General features: G+C 45.6%; 2 protein-coding genes across 2 annotated transcripts; both read left to right on the forward strand.

The window, feature by feature from the left end:
• The first annotated feature begins 700 nt into the window (after window positions 1-700).
• ankrd40 (ankyrin repeat domain 40) lies at window positions 701-7,591 on the forward strand. The gene is made up of 5 exons (XM_020472553.2): window positions 701-1,255; window positions 1,758-1,906; window positions 2,231-2,839; window positions 3,125-3,306; window positions 4,457-7,591. Exons 1-5 carry the CDS (start codon window positions 1,122-1,124, stop codon window positions 4,598-4,600), a joined length of 1,218 nt encoding a protein of 405 aa, XP_020328142.2. The 5' UTR covers window positions 701-1,121; the 3' UTR covers window positions 4,601-7,591.
• Window positions 7,592-15,366: 7,775 nt separating this feature from the next.
• LOC109880341 (WAP, Kazal, immunoglobulin, Kunitz and NTR domain-containing protein 2) lies at window positions 15,367-21,598 on the forward strand. The gene is made up of 3 exons (XM_020472554.2): window positions 15,367-16,010; window positions 18,540-18,856; window positions 19,251-21,598. The coding sequence occupies exons 1-3, from the start codon at window positions 15,792-15,794 to the stop codon at window positions 20,458-20,460; spliced, it is 1,746 nt and encodes a 581-aa protein (XP_020328143.2). The 5' UTR covers window positions 15,367-15,791; the 3' UTR covers window positions 20,461-21,598.
• Window positions 21,599-27,072: the final 5,474 nt, after the last annotated feature.

Below are 27,072 nucleotides of genomic sequence, written 5' to 3' on the forward strand. Positions count from 1 at the left end.
TTAGATGGGAGTATTTGGTTGCTTTGACTTCCAGAGCCAAATGAGCCTTTAAACAGAACATGCAAGGTCCTAAGGAGTAATGTTAGGCTTCTTTAGTCCATGTTTGGGCTAGGTCCCCCACATTATATTCTTTCTGATACACAAAATCAGTTTGAAATCAAATAAATTTGATTGACCACAACTTTGAAAAGGGTATAACTGTAAATCAGTGACCCTCACCCTTGATTATGATGCTACTAAGTCGATGAGGTCAAAGTCTACTGTGGTGTCAAGCTATAAAGTTTTGTTGAGTCTGAAAAATTAGAATGATTTTGGTTGAAGACAATATAGATGATTTCAAGGGAATCCTCAAGGAGGTTTAGAGGTAGAAAATTACTTATTTGTGGGAATGAACAAAGCAAGGGTGCTGTAGGTGCTCTCAGTAAGTACTGTCCTCAATTCGTGTACTTTTAAACACACACACACACACACCAGATATTTTCTGAATATCGTCCAGAAAATCTGTAACTAGACCTGTTGGACAGCTAACTCGTTGACTCCAAAAGGATACATGGACATATTGCACAAAACAGTGTACGTTGAACATTCAAATATGTATGTGCAGGGTAAATAAATGTCAACAGAACACATGGGTTACTGTAACATTCACTATTACGAGAGATAATTAAAATAAATCGTATTTTGCAAGGAGGAACATACAACTTTCTTCCCACTGTTGTTACACTCAAACCTGTCCCCGATATGGGAGGAATAGTTGACAGCGCACGTCGGAGCCTTTACGCAACACAGCTACAATGTATGGACTTTTAATTTCAAAACTCATTTAAAAGAGTTGACAAGCCGGTGCAGCAACAACATATTACATTAAACTAACCATTGATGGTGTCCTTTGATAAACATTGTTCTTGTCAAGCTTAACGTTACGGACATCAACAATCTTGCGCGAGCCTAGTAGCTGTAAAGCTAGCTATCTAACGTTAGTCAGTTAACGTTAGCTTCTCCCCGGCTATTTTTAGTGCAATTAAGCAGCTATTTCCAGACCAAGGCGTCACCCTCTTACGACCTGTAAAGCCATTATTGTTTCCCATGATCTCGTTAAGTTAGCTAATCATTTGTACAAAATGTCAACGACATCGTTGGATAAGGAATTGCAAGAGCGCTTGAGAGAGGCGTCTGCGATTGGAGACATCGACGAGGTGCGGATTTTAGTGGAAAGCGGAGTAAATGTCAACTCTCAAAACGAAATAAACGGATGGTAAGTGTGTCATATATATATTAATCAAACGTAAACACAAGTTGATCAATAATCACCCGTCCTTACATGTTATTTATCGATTGATTGTTAAAATGCTGCCGGCGCAATGTTGGCAACGTGCTCTATGCAATGGTATGTCAAATGTCACCATTTCATGCTGGCCTAAGAAGAATAGTGTGTTATCCAATTATGCCTAGATGGCAATCTCCTTTAACTGCAAGTGATGCAAATATACCCCCGCGTGGGTTCTCAAGTTTGACTATGATGACAATAAAAATGAACTAGTAAATGTTGGCTGCAGGGTGCAAATATTTGCGTAGGTAAAGTCGGTGAACACTGTACTTCATCTGGATCTACCTCCAGTAGCTACTTTATCATTCACAGTGACTGTTCCAACATTGGCTGTTTTGAGTCATCATCATGCAATGTCAATCTTTCATCAACATTATGAATCATCCCAGAGCAGATCAGAGACTTACTTTTTTCATTGTCTCCTATTCAGGACATGTTTGCATTGGGCATGCAAGAGAAACCACAAACCGGTTGTGTCGTACCTGCTGAACTCTGGCGCTGACCAAGAGATCCTCACTGCTAAAGATGAGCTGGCTGTCCAGCTGACCTCTAAGCCTGAAATCAGAAGACTGTTAGGAGGTAAATGTCCCATCACATCACCACTCTCCCAGTTATTACTGTTTTTGTGTTAAAATTCTCTTAAACATGTTCATGAAATATCTGTATAATAGCTGTATTTTGGATTGAATGACTATTAGAAGCACAAATGCCACCCCTAAGCACTAGTTCATTGCCAGTGAATTGTTTTGCCTGCTCATAGTTAGGGGTCACAATTTGGGTAATGATCATAGATGGAGACTCCAGCCAGGACCTGCTATGTTTTGGTTTTCACAGCATGCTCTGGGCATGTCAATGTTCAAGGCTCCCCCAATTCAATGTGGTGTCTTATATATTTTTTCACAGTTGAGGAGGAGGAAGTGCCTGAAATCAAGGAGCTTGAGTTGCCAATCATCCCAAACTACCTGTCCAACCCCCCATTCATGTACAGTAAGATGGACAACAAGGCTGAGCTCATATTGGCACAGTTGACCCAAAATGGCAATGGAGACCACTCATCAGATGACCCACACAGTGACTCAGCTTCCCTGTCGCCCACCCACGAGCAACAGCTGCCTCAGCAACCGCAGAGCCTACTTTCTGACACCCCGAGCCCGAGGGAGGGGGCCTTCATCCCATTGGCGCAGCAGAACGGAGTGTCGCCTAGCCCCGCCTCGTCTCTCACCATCAGCGGAGGCCTGCCTATGGACATCTCTATGGAGCCCCACCTGGTCAACCATGGGGAGTACCCACACTCGGTGGCCCATAATGGGGCTGTGTGCTCTCCTCCCCTGCCCTCCCCCAGCCCCAGCACCACCAGCAGTAGCAGCCAAGCCCAGGTGGCTAACGCTAACCCATCTATGACCCGGCAGCAGTCCCTCCCTCAGCAGCTCAACTGTGGCCAGGGTGCTGGGGGTAACATGCCTGCCTTCCAGCCTTTCTTCTTTACCAGTACATTCCCTGTCAATGTGCAAGGTAAGGACGGTCGCCACACTGCACTTGCTGCGGTCGCCACACTGCTAATGTTGTGGTGTTCGATCAAGCATTGATTTGAGTCAACAGCAGAGCTTTTTTGGAGCTAATCCCATTGCATGTTGAGTCTGTTTTATCACTGCTCTGCACTTTCAGACCCATTATCCAATGCTTTCTCCCCATGTGTGTGCCTGAATGTGCCCCATGTGCTGAGTGTTCTCTCTACTGCATCTTACACACTGAAGTAGCTAGCGTAATCTCATTGGTGTATTTGTGTGTCTCTCCCAGAGCTGGTCCTAAAGGTGCGCATCCAGAACCCCAACGCGCGGGAGAACGACTTCATCGAGGTGGAGCTGGACAGACAGGAGCTGACCTACCGCTCACTGCTCCGGGTGTGCTGTCGCGAGCTGGACATCAGCACCGAACACGTGGAGAAGATCCGCAAGCTGCCCAACACCATGCTACGAAAGGTATGGAATGGCAGAGGCACGCACACGCAGGCACAAAAACACACACGTGCATCAGAAAGGTGATGTTTCGGGTGGCTCTGGTACTCAAACTGGCTGGTTATAACACTAGTGGCTGAGCACTAGCACTGTGAACCCTGAGGCTGCAGCTACCGTTCCACTCCACTAACCAGCTCAATGGAGCGAGCAGGCCGGGGCAGGGCCAGACACCACTAATAAAAGATGCAGGGCAGGCAGGAACACTCCTAGACACACCTCGATGACCGTTCACTGTTCTGTTAGGTTGGAGCACCACGCTGTTCTGTTAGGTTGGAGCACCACGCTGTTCTGTTAGGTTGGAGCACCACGCTGTTCTGTTAGGCTGGAGCACCACGCTGTTCTGTTAGGCTGGAGCACCACGCTGTTCTGTTAGTCTGGAGCACCACGCTGTTCTGTTAGGTTGGAGCACCACGCTGTTCTGTTAGGCTGGAGCACCACGCTGTTCTGTTAGGCTGGAGCACCACGCTGTTCTGTTAGGCTGGAGCACCACGCTGTTCTGTTAGGTTGGAGCACCACGCTGTTCTGTTAGGCTGGAGCACCACGCTGTTCTGTTAGGTTGGAGCACCACGCTGTTCTGTTAGGTTGGAAACACTGATCATGACGGCTGCTTGATGATGGAATGATGGTCACCCATTATTACCATTTTAATAAATAATTTGCGAGAGTGTGTGTACAGCTCTATTCTTTTCTTATGAGTTAGGGCCACAGAAAATTTTCATTGTCACAATGGTTTCAAACTTTTGGGTTGATTATAATGTTTGCAAGTTAATTGATTTGAGCTACATTGTGTTCCATGGCACACGGTAGTCCCATCTTGCACTGCATGGGTGGATTTGATATGAAAACAATGTCACCCATCCAGTTATGAAGGGAGCTGTTGTCACATTATGTAATCCCAGAACAACTGCTGGCTAAGACTGTGAAACACACACACACACACACACACACACACACACACACACACACGTGTCTTCTATCCTCCCACTTAATGTCTGTAAGTCCTGTGTGTGATGAACCATGTATGTACTCGATTTTGTACCGTAATCACTACAAACAATTGGACCTTTTGTGGACAATAAAGATGTTTTATTGAATGTAACTTTATTATTCCCAGGACAAAGACGTGGCTCGGCTGCAGGACTTCCAGGAGTTAGAGGTGGTGCTGGAGAAGGCTGAGGGCCTGGCACTCCTCTCTGGGGCGGGAGGCCTCACCGACAGACCCTGCTACAACATGAAGGCCTCCAGACTCACCTACTAGAGACCAACAGGATTGACAGACACACAGACAGACCCTGCTACAACATGAAGGCCTCCAGACTCACCTACTAGAGACCAACAGGATGGACAGACACACAGACAGACAGACCCTGCTACAACATGAAGACCTCCAGACTCACCTACTAGAGACCAACAGGACGGACAGACACACAGACAGACCCTGCTACAACATGAAGGCCTCCAGACTCACCTACTAGAGACCAACAGGACAGACAGACAGACCCTGATGTCCATGTGGACCCTACTATCTCTCTATTGACCGTAATAGCCACTCGTTATTAGTCAATTTCATTGCATTATGATCCGGTGTCGTTCAGCCAGCGTTATTGGGGGTTTGTTTAAACATCCTGTTGTGTTAGCTAGGTAACGTGGTCGCCCTGCCTGTCCTTGCCTTGCTCCCTGCCAGTCTGTCCCCATGCAGCGCTCGCTAACCGATTGCTCATGCATCATGTCCTCAGTTATATACTGAAGAATTTGGGCCTCCTTCCCTCTTCTCTTCCCTCTGTCCCTCACTCTCTCCTCCCTCTCTAGTTTGTGTTGTCGGGCTACAGTGGAACATTGGCGTTGAGGGACAGTGACAGTCTTCCTAGATGGCTTAACTTATGTACTGTACATGGATCCCTTTGTACTGGGCATTAGTCATACATGTACTGGGGACTTGTCTCCTGGATGATGAGGGGGTTGAGAAGAGTAGAGGCCATTTAAACAGCTCTTCTGATATACAGCCATGGCTCTTATTAGTCCAACATGGGCGGCTTAGTACAATGTTGCGACACAGCTGACTTGCACACAGCAACATGCAGTACTGCCGCTTGCTTAGTGGGCATAGCAGGTGGCTGCCGACGTTCCAACTGGCATTCACACCCATGCTGCAGACTGCACACACACACACTCAGTCATACTCCCACACTTCAGTGATATTTCCAGTTTTTCCTTCAGTGGTTGCCCATGTTATCACACTACCCTGTTTATTTGTTCTTAGGTGGATGCCTGATGGAGCTATTAACAGAGATGTTGCTTTGTGCTGCTGAGGTTTGATCATCTAAGAGGGAGTGGGTGTGAGTGTTGTCTCTTGCCAATTGAGAAGTTTTTGTTAGTGTCGTAGAACTGTTTATGTGCTTAGGAAGCAAACAGATGCTTCAAGTTTCATCCGTATTGTTAAGACAGTGTGTCTGTTTCTTAAAGAACTCTCTTTGTCAGTTGGAAGATAACAGCCTTCTAACAGATGCTATGGTTAGCTAGCTCCACAGACACCGTCTGGATTTCAATCAAACACCCAATGTGGAACAATTCTTCATTGCTCCTGCTCTATGAATTTAGTTTTATTCTACAATGTTTACTTGCTGAAACAAAAGTCATTTAGATGAACATGTATTGGGTGCAGGGGCAATATTTAAATGTTCTACAGTTTGGTTGAATGTTTGTGTGTGAGGGGTTCTTTTCAATGTAATAGTTATTGGGTCTAATATTCAACTGACACTTTCAGCTGTGAATGAATTGAATGGTAGACCGTTCCTATAGAGTTCAGGTATTATTGATTGAAGCAGAATCCGCTAGGTTCACTTTAGGGGAAGTATATTCCCAGCTCAAGTAGGGGTTCCCCTAAAATGAGCATTTTAAACTGTTTCTGGATCGCTTCGCTTAAGATACTTCCATTTACTGTGATTAGATCAAAACCAAATACAAACCTAGCCAGAAAAATAGTCTGGTTCTCCCCAATAGATTATCTATCATAAATGTCCTATTTTTGAATTGCTGTATGAAATGTTTAGAGTTTTTTCGGAGTGAACTGAATGACGTGGGCAAAGGACAGTTTGAAAGGATTGTTTCTGTTTCATAAGTTTGACACGGCTGTTATGTTTGAGTGCTTCCATAACACGTTTCCCAGCAATTCTCCCCGTTGCTTCTTATCATACAGTGCATTTGTCATAATACTCAAGTTCACACTGCTCTGTGAGAACCTTTTAAACACATAACCTACATTAACATGTAAGCTAGCTAGAGATCAAATGTTAGCTCTTGAGGGGTCCCCGAGTTTAACCTACTGACATTTGACTTTTGTCAAGTTGTGGTGTTTGCTACTTCTTTGTTTGAGTATAAATGACGATTCATACACAAGAACACAACCGTTAGTATTGAAGCTGAATGAGAGTGCATTGATTGAAAAGATTACTGCTTAAAATGCTTTATGACAAACACATTTGCTCATAGAGGAAGACTAAGACCCTAACATGTCCTGGCAGTCCTTTATGCTGGTTAACATTCAGTTCAATGGTACAGTCAGTGGCCCACTAAGTTTATAAACAATCAACAGTCAGTTACTAACATAGCCGTTAATTGTTTACCGTTCAAATGTATACCTTAAGCTCTGGCTGTCTTAGTATGTTTAATGATTATATATTTTTATTAATTTGTAATTCCCTTTTTTAACGAGAAATGTCTTTAGTTTGTATCGATGCCTACAAGTGTGGAACGTGTTTATCAATGGGGTTGAAGGGGAAGGTAGGTTGCAGCTAGGATGAAACCAAGTGTAAAGCCACAGTATCTACTGTGCTGAATGGGTTGAGTGTAAATGTTGAAGAAATACAAGACTAACTTGAACATGTCAAATGGACTCTCCAGAGAATTTTGTATTCTTAACTTGTGCCACGAGAACGAGAGGTACCTGGTTGAAGAAGCTGAATGATGATGTTTGAAATGCCTACGGCCATTTTCTGCCCAGTGAAGGAGCACCAGTGTTCTAGAATGTTCCAGAATGAATACTAGTTCTGTGAAATGGATGACTAACAGTGTACTGATTGATTGCTCATGTTCTAGAGGAAGAATACAGTAACTTTACCTATGCATTCAGAGTCTGATATTTTTATATGTCCTGTGTACCTTTGATAAATTCCTTATAGGCACTGTTTAACTTGTGTTTGATTGTGGAGACCTGTACCTGTTCTTTGATAAAGCATGGTGGGTAACTTGATCAATCTGTCCTTTTGTCTGAAATTGGTGGGTATATCAAAGGATCAGATGGTAATTATGAATATGGCAGAGCACTGAATTGAAGCCTCATCTGTTTCTGCTAAGATCCACTAGAGGGTGTAGATAGGTCAGTGTTGACATGAAACAACCATGCCAATGCAGTGGTGTAACTGTTCACTGCCTTGCTCTCCTCCCAAAGTAAATCATTTCAAATGAAACATGCTTAAATTCCATCCAAAAAGCATGATTATATGGAGCTTTAAAATGGTTTAACTAGATTGATTTGGGAGTCAGGGGGTGTTATTATAATAGGATACACAGTGTACAAACCATTAGGAACACCACCCTAATATACTGTAGAGTTGCACCCCCTTTTGTGCTCAGGACAGCCTCAATTCATCGGGACATGGACTCTACAACGTGAAAAGCTTTCCACACATGTTGACTCCAGTGCTTCCCACAGTTGTGTCAAGTTGGCTGGATGTCCTTTGGGTGGTAGATCATTCTCGATACACATGGGAAACTGTTGTCTGTGAAAAGCCCAGCAAGGTTACAGTTGACACTCAAACCGGTGAGCCTGGCACCTACTACCATATCCTGTTCAAAGGCACTTAAATCTTTTGTCTTGCCCGTTCACCCTCTGAATGGCACACATACACAATCCATGTCTCACTTGTTTTAAGTCTTAACAATCCTTCTTAACCTGTCTCCACCCCATTCATCTCCACTGACTGTAGTGGATTTAATAACAAGTGACATCAATAAGGGATCATAGCTTTCAACTGGATTTACCTGGTCAGTCTATGTCATGGAAATAGCAGGTGTTTCTAATGTTGTGTACACTCAGCACATAGTCTAGATACCTCTGAAAACATGATTCTGCCTGGTTTAAGATTTTATGCAGATGGCTAAAGAAGAAGACTAGTTCAGTGTAGTGTCAGACGAAGGGGGAAAACCTACAGAAGCACATCACTTTAGTTCACACACAATTTAGGAGTGGAAAAGTCATTAATTTGTTCAACTTTAAACAGCCTAGTCATCAACCACTCCAAATCAGTGGCAGTTTGGTCAACAACAAAAAAATACAATTTTATTTAACAATTTAATAATACATACCATCAGTAAAATAGTTTTTTAGACACTGGGGTACACGATGTTATGGGCCAATGCCAGCTTACGCTGCGGGACCCTTTTATCAACTGATACCCACAACATGAGCCTGATGACTAAGATTCAGAATGACCCTTGACATTTTATTTGGAGCTGTCTAACTTGTTCTTGGTGAAGTTGGGGGAGCTACTGTACCAGTTAGTGCATGCATAATCAAATTGATGCTTCACTAACGGTGATGAAAGTTTTTTCAAGGTCCCTTTATCTAGAAACGTGGCTTTTGGTGACCTTGGTAACCAGAAACAAGCATGGGAATTGTTTTCCTTCCTACCGTGGCTCAGTGGCAGGCAGACCTTATTCCTCTCTCCAGTCTCACTGGTGAAGCTCCAAGAGAATGATTGGATGTGTAGATTGACCTCAGGGACTTTGACACAACATAGCTGCTTCCCCAAGTACAGGTGGGAGTGGGATCTCAAAATAACACAGCTGCTTTAGTCGGAGTGGAATCTCATAACAAAAGCTAGAACTGAACAGCCCTAGGTGAATGGGGAAGAAATCCTTTAGGTGAATGGGGAAGAAATCCTTTAGGTGAATGGGGAAGAAATCCTTTAGGTGAATGGGGAAGAAATCCTTTAGGTGAATGGGGAAGAAATCCTTTAGGTGAATGGGGAAGAAATCCTTTAGGTGAATGGGGAAGAAATCCTTTAGGTGAATGGGGAAGAAATCCTTTAGGTGAATGGGGAAGAAATCCTTTAGGTGACAGGAGCAGAAATCCTTTAGGTGAATGGGGAAGAAATCCTTTAGGTGACAGGAGCAGAAATCCTTTAGGTGACAGGAGCAGGAATCCTTTAGGTGACAGGAGCAGGAATCCTTTAGGTGACAGGAGCAGAAATCCTTTAGGTGACAGGAGCAGGAATCCTTTAGGTGACAGGAGCAGGAATCCTTTAGGTGACAGGAGCAGGAATCCTTTAGGTGACAGGAGCAGAAATCCTTTAGGTGACAGGAGCAGAAATCCTTTAGGTGACAGGAGCAGAAATCCTTTAGGTGACAGGAGCAAAAACCCTTTAGGTGACAGGAGCAGAAATCCTTTAGGTGACAGGAGCAGAAATCTTTTAGGTGACAGGAGCAGAAATCCTTTAGGTGACAGGAGCAGAAGTCCTTTAGGTGATAGGAGCAGAAATCTTTTAGGTGACAGGAGCAGAAATCCTACAGGTGACAGGAGCAGAAGTCCTTTAGGTGACAGGAGCAGGAATCCTTTAGGTGACAGGAGCAGAAACCCTTTAGGTGACAGGAGCAGAAATCCTTTAGGTGACAGGAGCAGAAACCCTTTAGGTGACAGGAGCAGAAATCCTTTAGGTGACAGGAGCAGAAATCCTTTAGGTGACAGGAGCAGAAACCCTTTAGGTGACAGGAGCAGAAATCCTTTAGGTGACAGGAGCAGGAATCCTTTAGGTGACAGGAGCAGAAATCCTTTAGGTGACAGGAGCAGAAATCCTTTAGGTGACAGGAGCAGAAATCCTTTAGGTGACAGGAGCAGAAGTCCTTTAGGTGACAGGAGCAGAAACCCTTTAGGTGACAGGAGCAGATGTCAGATGTCTTTAGTGGCTGTTCCTGATAGTTAGTTGTGTACAGCTTTGTTTTCAGCCGGTCCACACACACTTGACCCTGCAATGTCTGTATAAGTGTTGACATGTACTATAAAAGCCCATGTTCAAGAGTGCAGGAATGTTATTATGTTCTCTTCCTAATTTAAAGAACACAAACAGTGAGTAAGCTATCGCCACACTGCCCCCAAATATGTGCGAAGTGCACAAGCTGGTTGGAAAAGGAATGAAAATATTCCTCATGTGGTCAGCAGATGTTTTAAGGCCTGCTCAACTGACACAAGAGCAAGGCACTAGTTGCGTAATACCAACCGGCTGGAAAGTGACACTTAACGGAGTGATATTTGTGTGCTGACGTGCTCGTAGGTGTGTGTATGTGCGTAGGTAAGTAGGTCTCTGTATGTTTGTTTGCTACATGTCTAGCCGCTGTTTGGTCAGGGCGGGCGGATATGTGTGGGAGTGTGTGTGTCCGCATTTAGTTAAGTCTATGTACCTGGGTGTTTGACCTTCATACATGTTCTGTGTGTGTGTGTGTGTGTGTGCGTGCGTGCGTGCGTGTGTGTGTCTGTGTGTGTCTGCACACGTGTGCCATGTCTAGCCATCATGTGTCTGGCCTCCTCCCTGGGTCAGGGTCTAGGAACCAGCTTAGGCTGCTGCTGAGGCTGGACGCGTTCCTCTCCTTTGTCTTGGTGTCAGACACTTTAATAAGATTAGAACCAGCAATAACACCTTCATTGTTTTTTTAACAGCCCTCAGTCCCTACCCAGACAGAACCATCTGCAAAGCCAGTGGCTGGCTCTTCCATGGCCAAGGCTCCTAAGTACTTTAAGGGTCAGAAACTTTGGATATGTTCCCCGCAGGAACGGAGACAAAGGGCGACGTTACTCACAGGTACATAAAGCGATGGGTTTGGACTGTGGCCCTGCACCATGGTTTTCGTGCAATTCGTGCTGTTCACCGGGGGATAAAGCACAGCGCTACTTAGCTGTTGCACAAATGCACATACAACATTGTAAATCCACTGTAAAAAGAAAAAAAGGCAGGAATGGAAAAACATTTCAGGCACATTCTAAGCCCGCTGTGTATTTCTGAGGGCTGGTACATCACCGTGGGAAACAGGTGCTGTACTGGTCACAGCTTCAAGGAGATAATCAGGTATTACTGCATCACTAAACTCTTAGAAAAAAGGTGCTAACTAGAACCTTAAAGGGTTCTTTGGCTTTACCCATAGGAGAACCCTTTGAAGAACCATTTTGGTTCCATGTAGAACCCTTTACACAGAGGGTTCTACATGGAACCCAAAAGAGTTCTACCTGGAACCAAAAAGGGTTCTCCTATGGGGACAGCCGAAGAACCCTTTTGTATAGCTTGGTCACAGGTCATTTTCTGGTGGATAAAAATCATAGAATTAGATGCTGATTCAGAAGTCAGTGTAGGCAGTGAAGCCCTTGACCGATGCAGTCTTTGACCAGCCCTTGACCGAGGCAGTCTTTGACCAGCCCTTGACCGAGGCAGTCTTTGACCAGCCCTTGACCGAGGCAGGCTTTGACCAGCCCTTGACCGAGGCAGGCTTTGACCAGCCCTTGACCGAGGCAGGCTTTGACCAGCCCTTGACCGAGGCAGTCTTTGACCAGCCCTTGACCGAGACAGGCTTTGACCAGCCCTTGACCGAGGCAGTCTTTGACCAGCCCTTGACCGAGGCAGGCTTTGACCAGCCCTTGATCGAGGCAGTCCTTGACCAGCTTCATTTTGATTAACAACACATCCCCATATCCCCATCTGTCAGACTGCAACTCAAAGATGCCAATCTTTGGAGGTTTGGTTGAACTGAACTAATTGTTCTTGATTGTATGCTAATCTATCCTTTGTCCTGTGACTCAGTATTCTATAAATTCTATACACTATCTAATATTATCCTGGCAAATGTGTAAAATGTTCCCGTGTTTGAGAGGGCAGGGTGGCGAGAAGGGAATCTAGGTAGAAACAGATTAAGAACAGATTCAGTATCAGATTTAGGTGTTTTCTCAGAATGACAGGTCACATCACACATCACCCCATCTGGACCTTATTGGCTTGAGTTGACCAAGGCAAGAGGGCTTTGTGTGGTGCTTGTGATTGTATTGCTGGTTACAAATCACACTATGTCAACCTGTGAAATAACGCAATTTGGGGAATTTTGAAATATTGTCTAGTTTACTTAGCTGGTTTTCAGTGAGCTACATTTCATTATGTTTATGGCTTTCAGCTTTTTTACTTGTAGATTGATGGAGTACTGCCAGCAACAAGGGAAAGACAGTACGAGAAAACACCTCACACCCCTGTTTATTTTAACAGGAAATAAAATCCTTTGTAAGAACACCAAAACACACAGGAACTTATAGAATATTTATGTGACTGTTTTATTATCATGTCTCCATACTGTGAAATTGCGTGGGTTTGGATACGATTATATAAGTGATCAAAAAAACATTGTGCTTGTTTTGGACAAGGTTCAGAGAGGCTGCAAAGTCCTCACAGAAGGTCAAAAGAACTGTTTGCAGACAAGACATATAGGCTGAATGCAGGGAGGGTGTCAGAGTGCTTGGAGGGGGTTCTCTGGAAATCGTTATTCAATATGTGACATGTTTTCAAGCCTTCATGTGTCAGCATTGGAGGGAATGTTGGGGTCTCAACCTCCCAGGGGTGAGGGCTGGAGGGGGAGGCTGGGGGTGAGGCTGGGGGTGAGGAGGCATCAAACCGTCTGAATGCATGTTGTGAGAAAAGGGATCACTTTGTACTGTTGCTCAGATTATGGTAGTGTGTGTGTGTGTGTGTCTATATGTGCGTGTGCACTTGCGCGCGTTAGTGTGTTATCTTGTGTTTTAGTGTGTGTGTGTGTGTGTGTGTGGGCGCGCAAGCGTTCACACACTTTGTATATGCACATGTATGAGTGTGTTTGTGGAATATATGAATGTGTGTGCATACATGTGTGGAGTCTGTATGTGTGTGTTTATGTGTGTGAGCAGCAGGTTGCTAGTCTGTCAGTGTGCCTGGTCAGTGGGTCAGTGAGGGCTCTGACTGAAGTTAGAGCTGCAGGGGCCTGGGCCTCTTAGACACAGCAGGGACTCCACTTGGAAGGAGACTGGATGGAGAGAGACTGATGTAGATTTACACATGCATACAGACCACTCAATCCATGTCCCATAGAATGTTGGGTTGACAGCTATGGGAAAGATCCTGTTGTACCTCTGTGTGTGAACATCATGGACCCACTCTCTTTCAGAACTAACCACAGGACGGCTCATAGTAATGGCTGGAAAGGAATACATGGAATGGTATTGAACACATCAAACATATGGTTTCCATGTGTTTGATACCATTCCATTTACTCCATTCCAGCCATTGTTATGTGGCGTCCTCCCTTCAGCAGCCTCCCGTGGAACTAATGTTCAGAACAGTGATAGTAGATGGGATGAGAGGTCTCGGAAAATGGAAATTAGGCAGAAAGGGAGTTGCTCTTAAGGTAGGCTGTTCCTTTGCGACACTTCAAAACATTGTGTACTCATTTCTTCATTGAGTCCTCTGTTGACTGTTTATAACGTGTCATGCCAATGTTCTGTCAGTTCTATACAGGTCTTATGACAGAGGATCAAGGTGTTGCTGATGTTTCCATAATCATGAGGCATATTCATCAGTGGCCGAGTAGGGAGATGTGTGAGCGTTCTCCAGAGTTCAATACAAACCTTTGACCCCAGGATGACAAGCAGAGTTGGGGAGTAACTGGTTACATGTAAATTACATGTAATCTGATTACATAAAAAAAAAAAAAAAACTGTAATCAATTATGTTACAAGCAAAAATATTGTAATCAGATTGCTTTAGAAAAAAATAGATGATTGCTTCTTGGATTACTTTAACATTCAGAGAGGATGTTTGTGAAAACAAATACATTATGTCATCTATCTGTTTTCTCAATGATATTCAATTCAGCATTGAAAAAGGAGCAAGTTTAAGTTTGTTGCAGCTGAGGGAGTCTGGCCACACGTCAGAGACAACTATGATGACACACCAAATGCATTTGATGGATCATTTTTGTCTTCTTCTAATGCCTCTTAAAGGTAAAGTAATCCAAAAGTAGCTGAAAGTAATCAGATTATGTTACTGAGTTTGGGTAGTCCAAAAGTTAAGTTACTGATTAAAATGTTGGACAGGTAACTAGTAACTGTAACTGATTACATTTAGAAAGTAACTTACCCAAGCTTGGTGACAAAATACTGTGTCTGTGAAGAATATCACTGGGTATGGTGCCATCACCAGGAGACCCATTCACACTGTACATACAGTATAGTACGACCTACAATAGTCATCATAATTTAGTCAGTGCTTATATTTGTCCTATTTCACACATGTACAAGTGTGTTTTATATGCATGTGTGAATAGGAAATGTGTTTTGCATATCACAACTCTGTGAATAGGAAATGTGTTTTGCATATCGCAACTCTCCCTGAGACACCCTTGGAGAGTGGGGAAAACCATTGTCTAGGATTAAGTCCCTTGTTCAAGAGCACGTCCCTTGTCGGCTCTGGGATTTGAACTAGCGACCTTTCGGTTAGTGGCCCAATGCGCTAACTGCTAGGCTACATTCCACCGAGTATCATATAACCTACAGTAGCAGGAGAGAAGTCTCAGAGCAAAGATCTCCAATAATTTGACCCTTGCCTTCCCCAGTATTATGGATGTATTAAGCTCATTCCACATGGTTTTACTGATTCATCTCTGAAGATGTAAACCCACTCCTGGAAAAGGTTGAAAAAAGCACTATGCAATGTGTTCAATAAGGCCATATTGATCCAGATAGTTAACTGTTTAGATATTATTATCCAAATATCTAAATGTGTATCAACACAAGAGTAAATATTGTGTTAATATAAAAATACTTGTATCAGTATGAATATGAATATAATTTGTTTTTATGTTACCACAGTATGTTTTCCACATTTACAGTACTGCATAGTGGGCTACAATGAAGGTTTTACACAAAGGGGGAAAAGGTGTCAACACGCGCCTTGCGCTCCACACGCGCACAGCACAGGTATTTTGCCGGAGGTCCCTGCTCGAGCCTGCTGCTGCTACGGACTTTTTAATATGTTCATCAGAACTGTAACTCGCCTGGGATTTGCTGTCGGGATAGACTAGCCACTGTAATTAATGTAGTTATATTTTAAGTAATATGGTTCAAATACCACCTAATCTCTCCAGACTATTAAACGTTGACCAGCGGACTGACGGAATTCTTCACTGCAGCAACACTCCGCACTGACCACACGTCTTCCTGACCGTTTAATCACATTTTACTTTACATTTCAACTTAATTTCTCCCTTTGGCTTTGTCATTTATGACTATTTAATTGTTTTGCACTCATCGGGAAAATTTGCTAACTTCGACGCTCCTCGGATCTTGTTTTATTTCTTCGGGATCCTTGTGAAAGTCCCGTTACGCGCTGGATATGTGGTGGATGTTGTTTCCTCGATGGATCTGGTTTCTCTTTGGACAGTGCTACGTCTTGCTCCTGATCATAGACAACTGTGTGAGGGTGAAAGCGATGCCAATGTCCATGCCCAACAAAGTGGTGTACTCTCACGCGGGCATGTGCCCCAACGAGATGAACCCCAACCTGTGGGTGGACGCCATGAGCACCTGTATGCGCGAGTGCGAGTTGGACCGGGTGAGTTTCTGGTATCAGTTTTCCTCGCGGGCTGGAGACAAATAGGGGACACTTTATTCTGTCAAAAGTTTATCTACATAAAGTTTCTGCAATTTAATTCATGGAATTAAAGGTGGAGATAAGTGGAACATGCGCACTGCGCACTGTTTTTGGCCATTCAAATTCAATTGTGATCCACATTGCCTCTGTTGTTTATTTCTGAATTTCTCTTTGAATTAGATTGAATATCTCCTCAATCAGATACTTGTTCATAGACTACAGTTTTTGGAAATAGCAGACACTGGTGTATATGCCCACAATATTACATTTGTTGTCAACAGATTGTTCACCTAGACAGCTCAGTAATTCAAACCAGCAACCTTTCAGTTACTGACCCAACACTCTTAACCGCTAGGCTACCTGACCATACCAGTTACTGACCCAACACTCTTAACCGCTAGGATACCTGACCATACCAGTTACTGACCCAACACTCTTAACCGCTAGGATACCTGACCATACCAGTTACTGACCCAACACTCTTAACCGCTAGGCTACCTGACCATACCAGTTACTGACCCAACACTCTTAACCGCTAGGCTACCTGACCATACCAGTTACTGACCCAACACTCTTAACCGCTAGGCTACCTGACCATACCAGTTACTGACCCAACACTCTTAACCGCTAGGATACCTGACCATACCAGTTACTGACCCAACACTCTTAACCGCTAGGCTACCTGACCATACCAGTTACTGACCCAACACTCTTAACCACTAGGCTACCTGACCATACCAGTTACTGACCCAACACTCTTAACCGCTAGGCTACCTGACCATACCAGTTACTGACCCAACACTCTTAACCACTAGGCTACATGACCATACCAGTTACTGACCCAACACTCTTAACCGCTAGGCTACCTGACCATACCAGTTACTGACCCAACACTCTTAACCACTAGGCTACCTGACCATACCAGTTACTGACCCAACACTCTTAACCGCTAGGCTACCTGACCATACCAGTTACTGACCCAACACTCTTAACCACTAGGCTACCTGACCATACCAGTTACTGACCCAACACTCTTAACCGCTAGGCTACCTGACCATACCAGTTACTGACCCAACACTCTTAACCGCTAGGCTACCTGACCATACCAGTTACTGACCCAACATTCTTAACCGCTAGGCTACCTGACCATACCAGTTACTGACCCAACACTCTTAACCGCTAGGCTACATGACCATACCAGTTACTGACCCAACACTCTTAACCGCTAGGCTACCTGACCATACCAGTTACTGACCCAACACTCTTAACCGCTAGGCTACCTGACCATACCAGTTACTGACCCAACACTCTTAACCGCTAGGCTACCTGACCATACCAGTTACTGACCCAACACTCTTAACCGCTAGGCTACCTGACCATACCAGTTACTGACCCAACACTCTTAACCGCTAGGCTACCTGACCATACCAGTTACTGACCCAACACTCTTAACCGCTAGGCTACCTGACCATACCAGTTACTGACCCAACACTCTTAACCGCTAGGCTACCTGACCATACCAGTTACTGACCCAACACTCTTAACCGCTAGGCTACCTGACCATACCAGTTACTGACCCAACACTCTTAACCGCTAGGCTACCTGACCATACCAGTTACTGACCCAACACTCTTAACCGCTAGGCTACCTGACCATACCAGTTACTGACCCAACACTCTTAACCGCTTGGCTACCTGACCATACCAGTTACTGACCCAACACTCTTAACCGCTAGTCTACCTGACCATACCAGTTACTGACCCAACACTCTTAACCGCTAGGCTACCTGACCATACCAGTTACTAACCCAACACTCTTAACCACTAGGCTACCTGACCATACCAGTTACTGACCCAACACTCTTAACCGCTAGGCTACCTGACCATACCAGTTACTGACCCAACACTCTTAACCGCTAGGCTACCTGACCATACCAGTTACTGACCCAACACTCTTAACCGCTAGGCTACCTGACCATACCAGTTACTGACCCAACACTCTTAACCGCTAGGCTACCTGACCATACCAGTTACTGACCCAAAACTCTTAACCGCTAGGCTACCTGACCATACCAGTTACTGACCCAACACTCTTAACCGCTAGGCTACCTGACCATACCAGTTACTGACCCAACACTCTTAACCGCTAGGCTACCTGACCATACCAGTTACTGACCCAACACTCTTAACCGCTAGGCTACCTGACCATACCAGTTACTGACCCAACACTCTTAACCGCTAGGCTACCTGCCACCCATGACTATTGAATCTAATAACTTTTATTACTCTGCATTATGAGATATTGAGAAGTAAGCATGTAAAATGTATAGCCTACAATATCAACCTCACATTGCATAGTATTGTTTCATTACATTAGAAAGTGCATCACTCTCAAGTTCCTTAACATCCTATATGTTCCCTGAGTGCATAATGAACTGAAACATGCTGATCCTAACAGAACACCTCCCATGTATCCCCTATCACCCCCAAGGACTGTGAAAACTTTGAGAAATGCTGCAACAACGTGTGTGGGAACAAGAGCTGTGTGGCGGCGCGCTACATGGACATTAAGGGCAAGAAGGGGCCGGTTGGCATGCCAAAAGGGGTCAAGTGTGACAAGTTCATGTGTACGCAGCAGGGCTCCGAGTGTGACATCTGGGAGGGCCAGCCCGTGTGTAAGTGCCGAGACCGCTGTGAGAGAGAGCCCCACTTCACATGTGCCTCAGACGGTATGACCTACTACAACAAGTGTTACATGGATGCAGAGGCCTGCTCCAAGGGCATCTCTATCTCTGTGGTCACCTGCAGGTAAACAGGAAACATCTATGTATAGACTCCCATATTAATCACATGTTAATAGAAAAGTTCTGAATAGACTGCGGTGTTTACTGTTTTGTTGTGCTATGACTGCTTTGTTATGTTGATATCCATCTCTATGGTAACAGGAACTGAAAATGAATAGATGGGATTCTGAATTATAACTGTAGACATAATAACCATATATTTCTGTATTTGTATGAGATCTGTATTCCTCTGTAGTTACACAGGAGTAATGCTCACTCAATCTAGCGTTTCACTTAGCTTTTGTTTTATGCATTTGAGTTTCTTGTACCAACCTTTGTCTATCACACACCCAGCTCAAGGTAGATTACATTACTGTGGTAACTAATCTATTCTTCTCTCTCTGACATCACCTCTGCAGGTACCACCTCACCTGGCCAAACACCAGCCCGTTGCCCATGGAGACCACCCTGCGGCCAACCACTGCCCTCCTGGAGACCACCCCCCCGGCTGACATCCATCCTCCAATGATGCTCAGCAACCCCACTCAGCAGGCTGTGTTTGTGGGCGAGACAGCCAGCTTCCTGTGCGAAGTGTCAGGTAAGCCCAGTCCGGAGGTGACCTGGGAGAAGCAGCTGGAGGGCAAGGAGAACACAGTGATGAGGCCCAATCACGTGCAGGGGAACGTAGTGGTCACCAACATCGGCCAGCTGGTCATCTACAATGCCCAGCAACAGGACGCCGGCATCTACACCTGCACGGCCAAGAACCTGGGGGGGGCTGTGACCTCCCACTACCCACTGTCGGTGATCCAGAGAGACACGGGCCAGAAGGAGGGTGAGGTAGGGAATGCCACCAACCCATTCCCATTCCCCGCCGAAGAGTGCCTGAAGGGGCCGGACAGTGACGACTGTGGGGAGGAGAGCATAAGCTGGTACTACGAAGCCAAGAGGAACAATTGCTTCACCTTTACCTACAGCCAGTGCAACAAGAACCGCAACCACTTTGACAGCTACGAGACATGCATGTTGTCGTGCGGGGCAGAGCTGTCGGCTCCCTGCTCTCTCCCCAGCCTGCAGGGACCCTGTAAGGCCTACGAGCCCCGCTGGGCCTACAGCAGCACCCTCAAACAGTGCCAGTCCTTCATCTGGGGCGGCTGTGGAGGCAATGAAAACAACTTTGAATCCAAAGAGGCCTGCGAGGAGATGTGTCCTTTTCCGAAGAACCATAACTGTAAGATGTGTAAACCGCGGGGCAAGATGGTGACCAGCTTCTGCAAGAGCGACTTCATCATCCTGGGGCGTGTGACAGAGTTGCCTGAAGAACAGGACTCGGGCCACGCCCTGATCACCGTGGAGGAGATCCTAAAGGACGAGAAAATGGGCCTCAAGTTCTTGGGCCAGGAACCCTTGGAGGTGACCTTGATGAACATGGACTGGAACTGCCCGTGCCCCAACATCACCATGGCCAACGGGCAGCTCATCATCATGGGAGACGTCCACAACGGCATGGCCGTGCTGCAGCCCGACAGCTTCGTGGGGAGCTCCACCGCACGCAGGGTCAGGAAGCTCCGAGAGGTCATTCACAAGAAGACCTGTGATTTTCTCAAAGAGTTCCCAACAAACCAGTAGTTACTCTCTGAGAGATCCCCAGTATCCTGTACAAGAGCTGTCTATATCAAGAAAAGCAAACTGGTTCTAGCATCCAGTAGTAGCTATTGTCTGAGATTTCCCCACTATCCAGTAGGGAAGATATCTAGAAGAGTAGACTGGGACTTTTTCAAAGTTTCTTATCATTCAGTAGCCGGATGATGGCTTTTGTTGATTATTGCTTCCTCCTTCTCCTAAAGGTGGGGACTGAACCAATACCTTAACACTGATCCGACAAGCTGTTTCCCTACCCATGACCTTCTCTTTAGTTTCCACAGAAGACACATTTTGTATGCATTTTGTCATATTTTCCACTGGCTATCTCCTTCACTCAGATGTTCTCCATATACAATAGATATCTAGAAGATCCATGACTTTCTCAGATGACGGCTGCTGTTAGCTGATTCCAGATTCTCGTCTCTCTCCTTCACTCTGAAGTTTGGACATTAAGTGTTGGGGCTCCTCTGTACTATGGAAATGGCTGGAGGTACCTGTATATTTAAAACAACAACAGATTTATACTTTGTGTGGATTCACTTTCTGAACGGAGAGCTAATTGTCCGTATATAGTACTGTAGTGGTATCTTATATCAAGTGTGTGGATTGACTTTCTGAACGGAGAGCTAATTGTCCGTATATAGTACTGTAGTGGTATCTTATATCAAGTGCTTACCTTGGAAATATTTTAGTTAAACTAAAATGGCTCTTTGAATAATATTTTAAATTCAAATATATTATCTTGGTATGAATGTACTAATGCCTGACAGATAGCTAAACTCTGTGCCTTGGTTAATATGAATGTTATATTATGTTGACTTAAAGTATCTATGGTATCCTGAAAGAGACATTTTGTAATATATATTCTGAGTGCTTGAGCTCACGATAATGTCATGTAAAACTCATGGATCAAACAAGTCCTTTGATTCCACTAGAAACCACTTTGTAGTCCATGATTGCTGATATGAACTTCTGTTCTTAACATCCTATTTATTTTTTATCCCCTCCTTTTAGAGATAAACCCAATTCAATAATGGACAGACTTATGTTATGTTATTTTTTAAATCCAAATGATAAAGATGTTCATAACACAATGGTAAAGAAATAAAAATGACACTTCTTATCTCTGTGTTGCGCTGTGCTTCTATACCTGTAAAATGACTGACAGCAGGTGTCTGTCTGCGCCTGTCTGTCTGTCTGTCTGTCTGTCTGGCTGGCTGCCAGTCTGTCTGGCTGGCTGCCAGTCTGTCTGTCTGTCTGCCAGTCTGTCTGTCTGCCAGTTTGTCTGTCGGTCTGTCTGTCTGCGTGTATTTGTATGTTCACAGGCAAGCGTAATTGTGCATGTGTGCGTGTCATTTTCTAGTTTATACCAGCCCCCTATCTTCCTCCACCCCCTTTCCTCATCCCCCCTTCACATGGAGGGCCAAGTTTGGCATTAAATCTGGAGCAGGTCACATTCCAGCCCAGCTGTGAAGGGCTGCTGAGCCCAGGGGGACGGAGAAGAGAGCAGCCTGGCCGGCCTTGTGTTGTGTCTGGGTCTGGCTGGGCTCTCCACCCACCACCCACTGGCCCTCAGATCTTTCATGTGTGAGGGGCTGACGGAAGGGGGGAGGAGAGGGGGAGGAAAGGATGTAGGCCATCTCTCTCTCACCCTCGGCTGGACACATCTGTGTAAAGGGGCTATGCGGAGGGGGGGAGAGGGGGAAGTGAGGGGTTAGATGAAGGGGCCGTAACGGGAAAGCAAAGTGGAGTTGGGATGGAGTGATGCATGCTCTCTCTCTCTCTCCATCAGATGGGCACCCTGCAGTCTGTCTCTCTCTCTCTCTCTCCATCAGATGGGCACCCTGCAGTCTGTCTCTCTCTCTCTCTCCATCAGATGGTCACCCTGCAGTCTGTCTCTCTCTCTCTCTCCATCAGATGGGCACCCTGCAGTCTGTCTCTCTCTCTCTATCTCTCCATCAGATGGGCACCCTGCAGTCTGTCTCTCTCTCTCTCTCTCTCTCTCTCTCTATCTCTCCATCAGATGGGCACCCTGCAGTCTCTCTCTCTCTCTCTCTCTCTCTCTCTCTCTCTCTCTCTCTCTCTCTCTCTCTCTACATCAGATGGACACCCTGCAGTCTGTCTCTCTCTCATCTCAGCGCTCCCTCTCCAGCCACGCTCTGACCCGATGCGGGGGGAGGTGGTAGGCCCACAGACAGGGCTGTGTTTAAAGCAGAATTTGAACTTTTGACTTGGCTGGCTGGGCTGAAGCCAGGGCTGGAGGCTGGGAGTTGGGACTGGGGTAAAGGGAAAGAGCTAGAGCTAGGATGTAGGGCTGGAGATAGGGCTTAGGTTGGGGTAAAAGGCTGAAGCTGGTCTCTGGGCTAGGGTATAAAGCTAGTAGTCTGGGGTTAGGGTCTGGAGCTGGTCTCTGGGCTAGGGTATAAAGCTAGTAGTCTGGGGTTACAGCTGGGGGTTGGAGTTGGGGTTACAGCTGGGGGCTGGAGTTGGGGTTACAGCTGGGGGCTGGAGTTGGGGTTACGGCTGGGGGCTGGAGTTGGGGTTACGGCTGGGGGCTGGAGTTGGGGTTACGGCTGGAGTTGGGGTTACAGCTGGGTGCTGGAGTTGGGGTTACGGCTGGGGGCTGGAGTTGGGGTTACGGCTGGAGTTGGGGTTACAGCTGGGTGCTGGAGTTGGGGTTACGGCTGGGGGCTGGAGTTGGGGTTACGGCTGGGGGCTGGAGTTGGGGTTACGGCTGGGGGCTGGAGTTGGGGTTAGGGTTGGGACTGGGGTAGGTAGGTACTAGTTGTGTTGGGGCTTGGCCTTGATCCGAGGCTGACACTGTGACTGGGACAAGATCAGAAAGAGGGACAGGGAAATAAACGATAAAGAGTCAAGAAGGTTTTCCCAGGGTGGGCCCCTCACCCGTCTGCCCCCTCGGGCCCACACACAGCACAGGGCCGACCCCTGACCCCCTAAGCTTCTAATGAAAAAGAGGCCAGGAGGAAAAGACCACTTTCATTATGGGCTGTTGACAAGTGTTACGTACGGAACTAGTCAGGACCTAGACAGAGATGTCAGGCTCAAGTTCACTTTGAACCCACAGACCAAACAGACCATAATAACACAAGCTATGCTTAGAGGCACACACATCTCTTGGTAGCCATGGAAACAAAATCATGGCAACTTTGAAAACACATTTCTGGCAATAGATTATTTTCAAGATGGATGCATTCAAACTAGGCTAGTCTTATATGCTCTGATGAGAACCTCTCTGATTTCAGCCTGAAAATGCTTTACACATTATTTGACTCATTCCTTAATAATACAGATGATATTTATTGTGTTTGGGTATAGGCTACAGTTTTAAAAACATTAACACTGTAATGCAGTTTTTAAAATCTGCTTTATTATAGGTAGAAACACTGACCTCTGTTGATGATTTAGAGGATTTACATGTCAGGGACACAAGACACAAACAACTGCTACAGGTGTTACAATGTGGTTCACTCATCTTTTACCAATCACATCCAACCTGGATCATCTGATGATTCTTAAACCAAAGGATTTCGACCATGACTCATGCTATCAAAGGATATTCAAATGGTTCCTTCTGTCATAATTGCTCAGTCAGAAGAAATTGCGAGGTATCATGCAATGATGTCATAGCAATGATATGAAGCAATGGATCTCTGAAATCCTGGCAAAATCATAATAATGACGATGATAGCAGAAAACCTGCTCTGGATCCCCCTAGCAGAGTCCAGCTTAACGTATTAGCCATTGCAGTTAGCCCAGAACACACACACCGTTCCATTTGGTGAATAGTGTTGATGTCATAGCATGAGTCATCCGTCGAAGATGAGAGGAGTTCTGTTGCCAGGTAGTTCTGAGTCTGAGACCTTGAGAGAGAGAGAGAGAGAGAGAGGGTAGATAGAGAATAAGAGTGACAGGATGAGAGAGAGAGAGAGAGAGAGAGAGGGTAGATCGAGAATAAGAGAGACAGGATGAGAGAGAGAGAGAGCGGAGAAGAGAGAGGGGTAGATGGAGAGACAGAGGGTGAGAAGGGGTGGATAGAGAATGAGAGAGTGATAGAGAGCGAGAAAAATATAGAGATAGAGATGGAGAAGCAATAGACAGAACCAGAGAGGGAGAGGGAGGGAGAGAGAGAGAAAATGAAAACGAGAGAGATAGAGAGGTGTGGAGGGGTGAGAGAGAGGGAGAGAGAGTGTGACCCACTTCCGGTGCAGGTGCTTGATATTGGTTGACACTGAGCACACAGCAGGAATGACTATCAACACACGTAGCTGACTGAGATGGCCTCCAAAACAGAGCAGCACTCCACAACACTGAGATCAGACATCTCTGTCTCTCTCACGCTCTCTTATTGATGGATGTGGCGATAGAATTACATCTCTATAGCTAGTTGGACTTTGAGGAATGTCCTTTCGGTTCGGTGCCTCTTTCAGTGTAAATTGTTTTCTTGCATTGCGATCCGGACATTGTGAGCTGTGATACAGCCATGCCAACTGGTAATGAGTCCTCTTGTCCACTTGATGGCAGTATAATATAATCTATCCTTAGGCTACTAAATACTGTTCTCACACACAGGACCAAAAGTCAAAACAGCTGCATCAGTTTTCCTGAACATCGTGTTCTCCTCAGATATTTACTATACTATCACAACATACAATATGCAAGCAGTCCATCTACTGGTATGTTATTTATTTACATGTCCTGAACTATACTTAGGAATACTGTCCTGGACACGATTGTTTCTCTTATTTATTTACATGTCCTGAACTATACTTAGGAATACTGTCCTGGACACGATTGTTTCTCTTATTTATTTATTGTCTATGTGCTGCTTACCTAACGAAGCAGGTGTAAAATAATCGCCTGAAATCCCCTACACACATACTGGTCTTGACGAGAAGAAAATAAACTGCCTGGGGAGGTTCTCTTCTGCAATGTTCAACCAATCCAGTAAATGTGGAGGAGGAGTTTAGAAAATACCAAAAAGCATCCTTTCTCCTTCTGCCCTTCCGTTAACTTCCTGTCCTCTCCTCTCTTTTCTTAAACTGCATAAGGCGGCATCGTCCAATCAGGTCCTTTGTTTCTGTCCAAACAGGGAGTATTGTTGTCTCTGATTGGCTGTGGGTTAAAATGACACATCTAACAGTAATGTGTCTGTTTCTAGAGTTCTACGTGGATCTTTGTGACTGTCCATGGCTGTGGAACATGTGGGTTTGAGCATCAGGCTGCCAATGTGATTCAGGGTCAGATGGGATCAGAACTGCAATGTAATACTGAATATCAATCTGTTTAGGTCTCTCTGTGTTGCCATGGGCATTGGCCTATCTCTAACTTATCTCTGTATCTCTTATCTCTCTTTCTGTTGCCATAGGCCTCTCTCTCTCTCTCTCTCTCTCTCTCTCTCTCTCTCACACACACCCTCTCTCTCTCTGTCTCCATCTGGTGTCACTCCATCATACTCTAACCCAGTGAAAGAAACAGTTATGGACACTTACAGACCGTTGAGTGTGTGTGTGTGTGTGTATGTGCACACATGTATGTGTGTGTGTGTGTGTGTGCCTGTGTGTGTTTATGAGTGGCACTGGCACATTGATACCTCTGGGTGCCATTTGTGGGATATTCTGGCTGGTGGCTTGTGAAGGTATTCCTAGAGAGATTGAACGTGAGTGGCAGCATCACAGACGAGACAGTGAAAAGTCCCCCAGGGTCACTATCAGAGATATACAACTGCTTTGAAGGTGTGGGGCTCATTTAATCATGTATAGAGAGAATTTGTCAGGTTATATTAGTGATGCTAGTCGTCATGTATCAAATCAACAAAGTATTTACACTGACAGGCAACATCTAATGTTCTCTATAACTTGATCATTTGTGATATGATATTATTATGTAGTTCTGAGAGTGTGTACATACAGAATGTGTGTGTAGTCTCTTCACCGCTGAGTCACATCTTACATCAAAGATCAAATGAGCTGGGTGATTTATTTGTTTGACTATTCCATTGATGACTTTATCCCTCACAGGTTACTACTGTTCTCTCTCCTCCCTCCTTTCCACCCTCCTCCCTCCTCTCTCTCCCTCCTCTTTCCACCCTCCTCCCTCCCTCCACCCTCCCCCTCCTCCATCCTCCCGCCTCACTCCTCTCTCTACCCTCCTCTCTCCTCCCTCCACCCTCCTCCCTCCTCTCTCACCCTCCTCTCTCTCCCTTCTCCATCCTCTCTCTCCCATCTTCCTCCTCTCTCTACCTTCCTCTCTCCTCCCTCCACCCTCCTCTCTCCACCCTCCTCTCTCACCCTCCTCCCTCCTCTCTCCTTCCTCCACCCTCCTCCCTCCTCTCTCACCCTCCTCTCTCTCCCTTCTCCATCCTCTCTCTCCCATCTTCCTCCTCTCTCTACCTTCCTCTCTCCTCCCTCCACCCTCCTCCCTCCACCCTCCTCCCTCCACCCTCCTCGCTCCACCCTCCTCCCTCCTCTCTCCTCCCTCCTCCCTCTTCTCTCGCCTTCCTCTCCCTTCTCCCTCCTCTCTCTCTCCCATCTTCCTCCTCTCTCTCCCTCCTCCCTCTACCTTCCTCTCTCCTCCCTC

The sequence above is a fragment of the Oncorhynchus kisutch genome, unplaced genomic scaffold (assembly GCF_002021735.2).
Source record: "Oncorhynchus kisutch isolate 150728-3 unplaced genomic scaffold, Okis_V2 Okis06b-Okis10b_hom, whole genome shotgun sequence".
Lineage (NCBI taxonomy): Eukaryota > Metazoa > Chordata > Actinopteri > Salmoniformes > Salmonidae > Oncorhynchus > Oncorhynchus kisutch.

Excerpts from the sequence above, each read along its gene's own strand:
- ankrd40 (XM_020472553.2), top strand. The coding sequence starts at position 1,122 with ATGTCAACGACATCGTTGGATAAGGAATTGCAAGAGCGCTTGAGAGAG. Across the intron at positions 2,840-3,124 it reads ATTCCCTGTCAATGTGCAAG|AGCTGGTCCTAAAGGTGCGC; the intron begins GTAAGGACGGTC and ends TGTCTCTCCCAG. Across the intron at positions 3,307-4,456 it reads CCAACACCATGCTACGAAAG|GACAAAGACGTGGCTCGGCT; the intron begins GTATGGAATGGC and ends TATTATTCCCAG.
- LOC109880341 (XM_020472554.2), top strand. The coding sequence starts at position 15,792 with ATGTGGTGGATGTTGTTTCCTCGATGGATCTGGTTTCTCTTTGGACAG. Across the intron at positions 16,011-18,539 it reads GCGAGTGCGAGTTGGACCGG|GACTGTGAAAACTTTGAGAA; the intron begins GTGAGTTTCTGG and ends ATCACCCCCAAG. Across the intron at positions 18,857-19,250 it reads ATCTCTGTGGTCACCTGCAG|GTACCACCTCACCTGGCCAA; the intron begins GTAAACAGGAAA and ends TCACCTCTGCAG.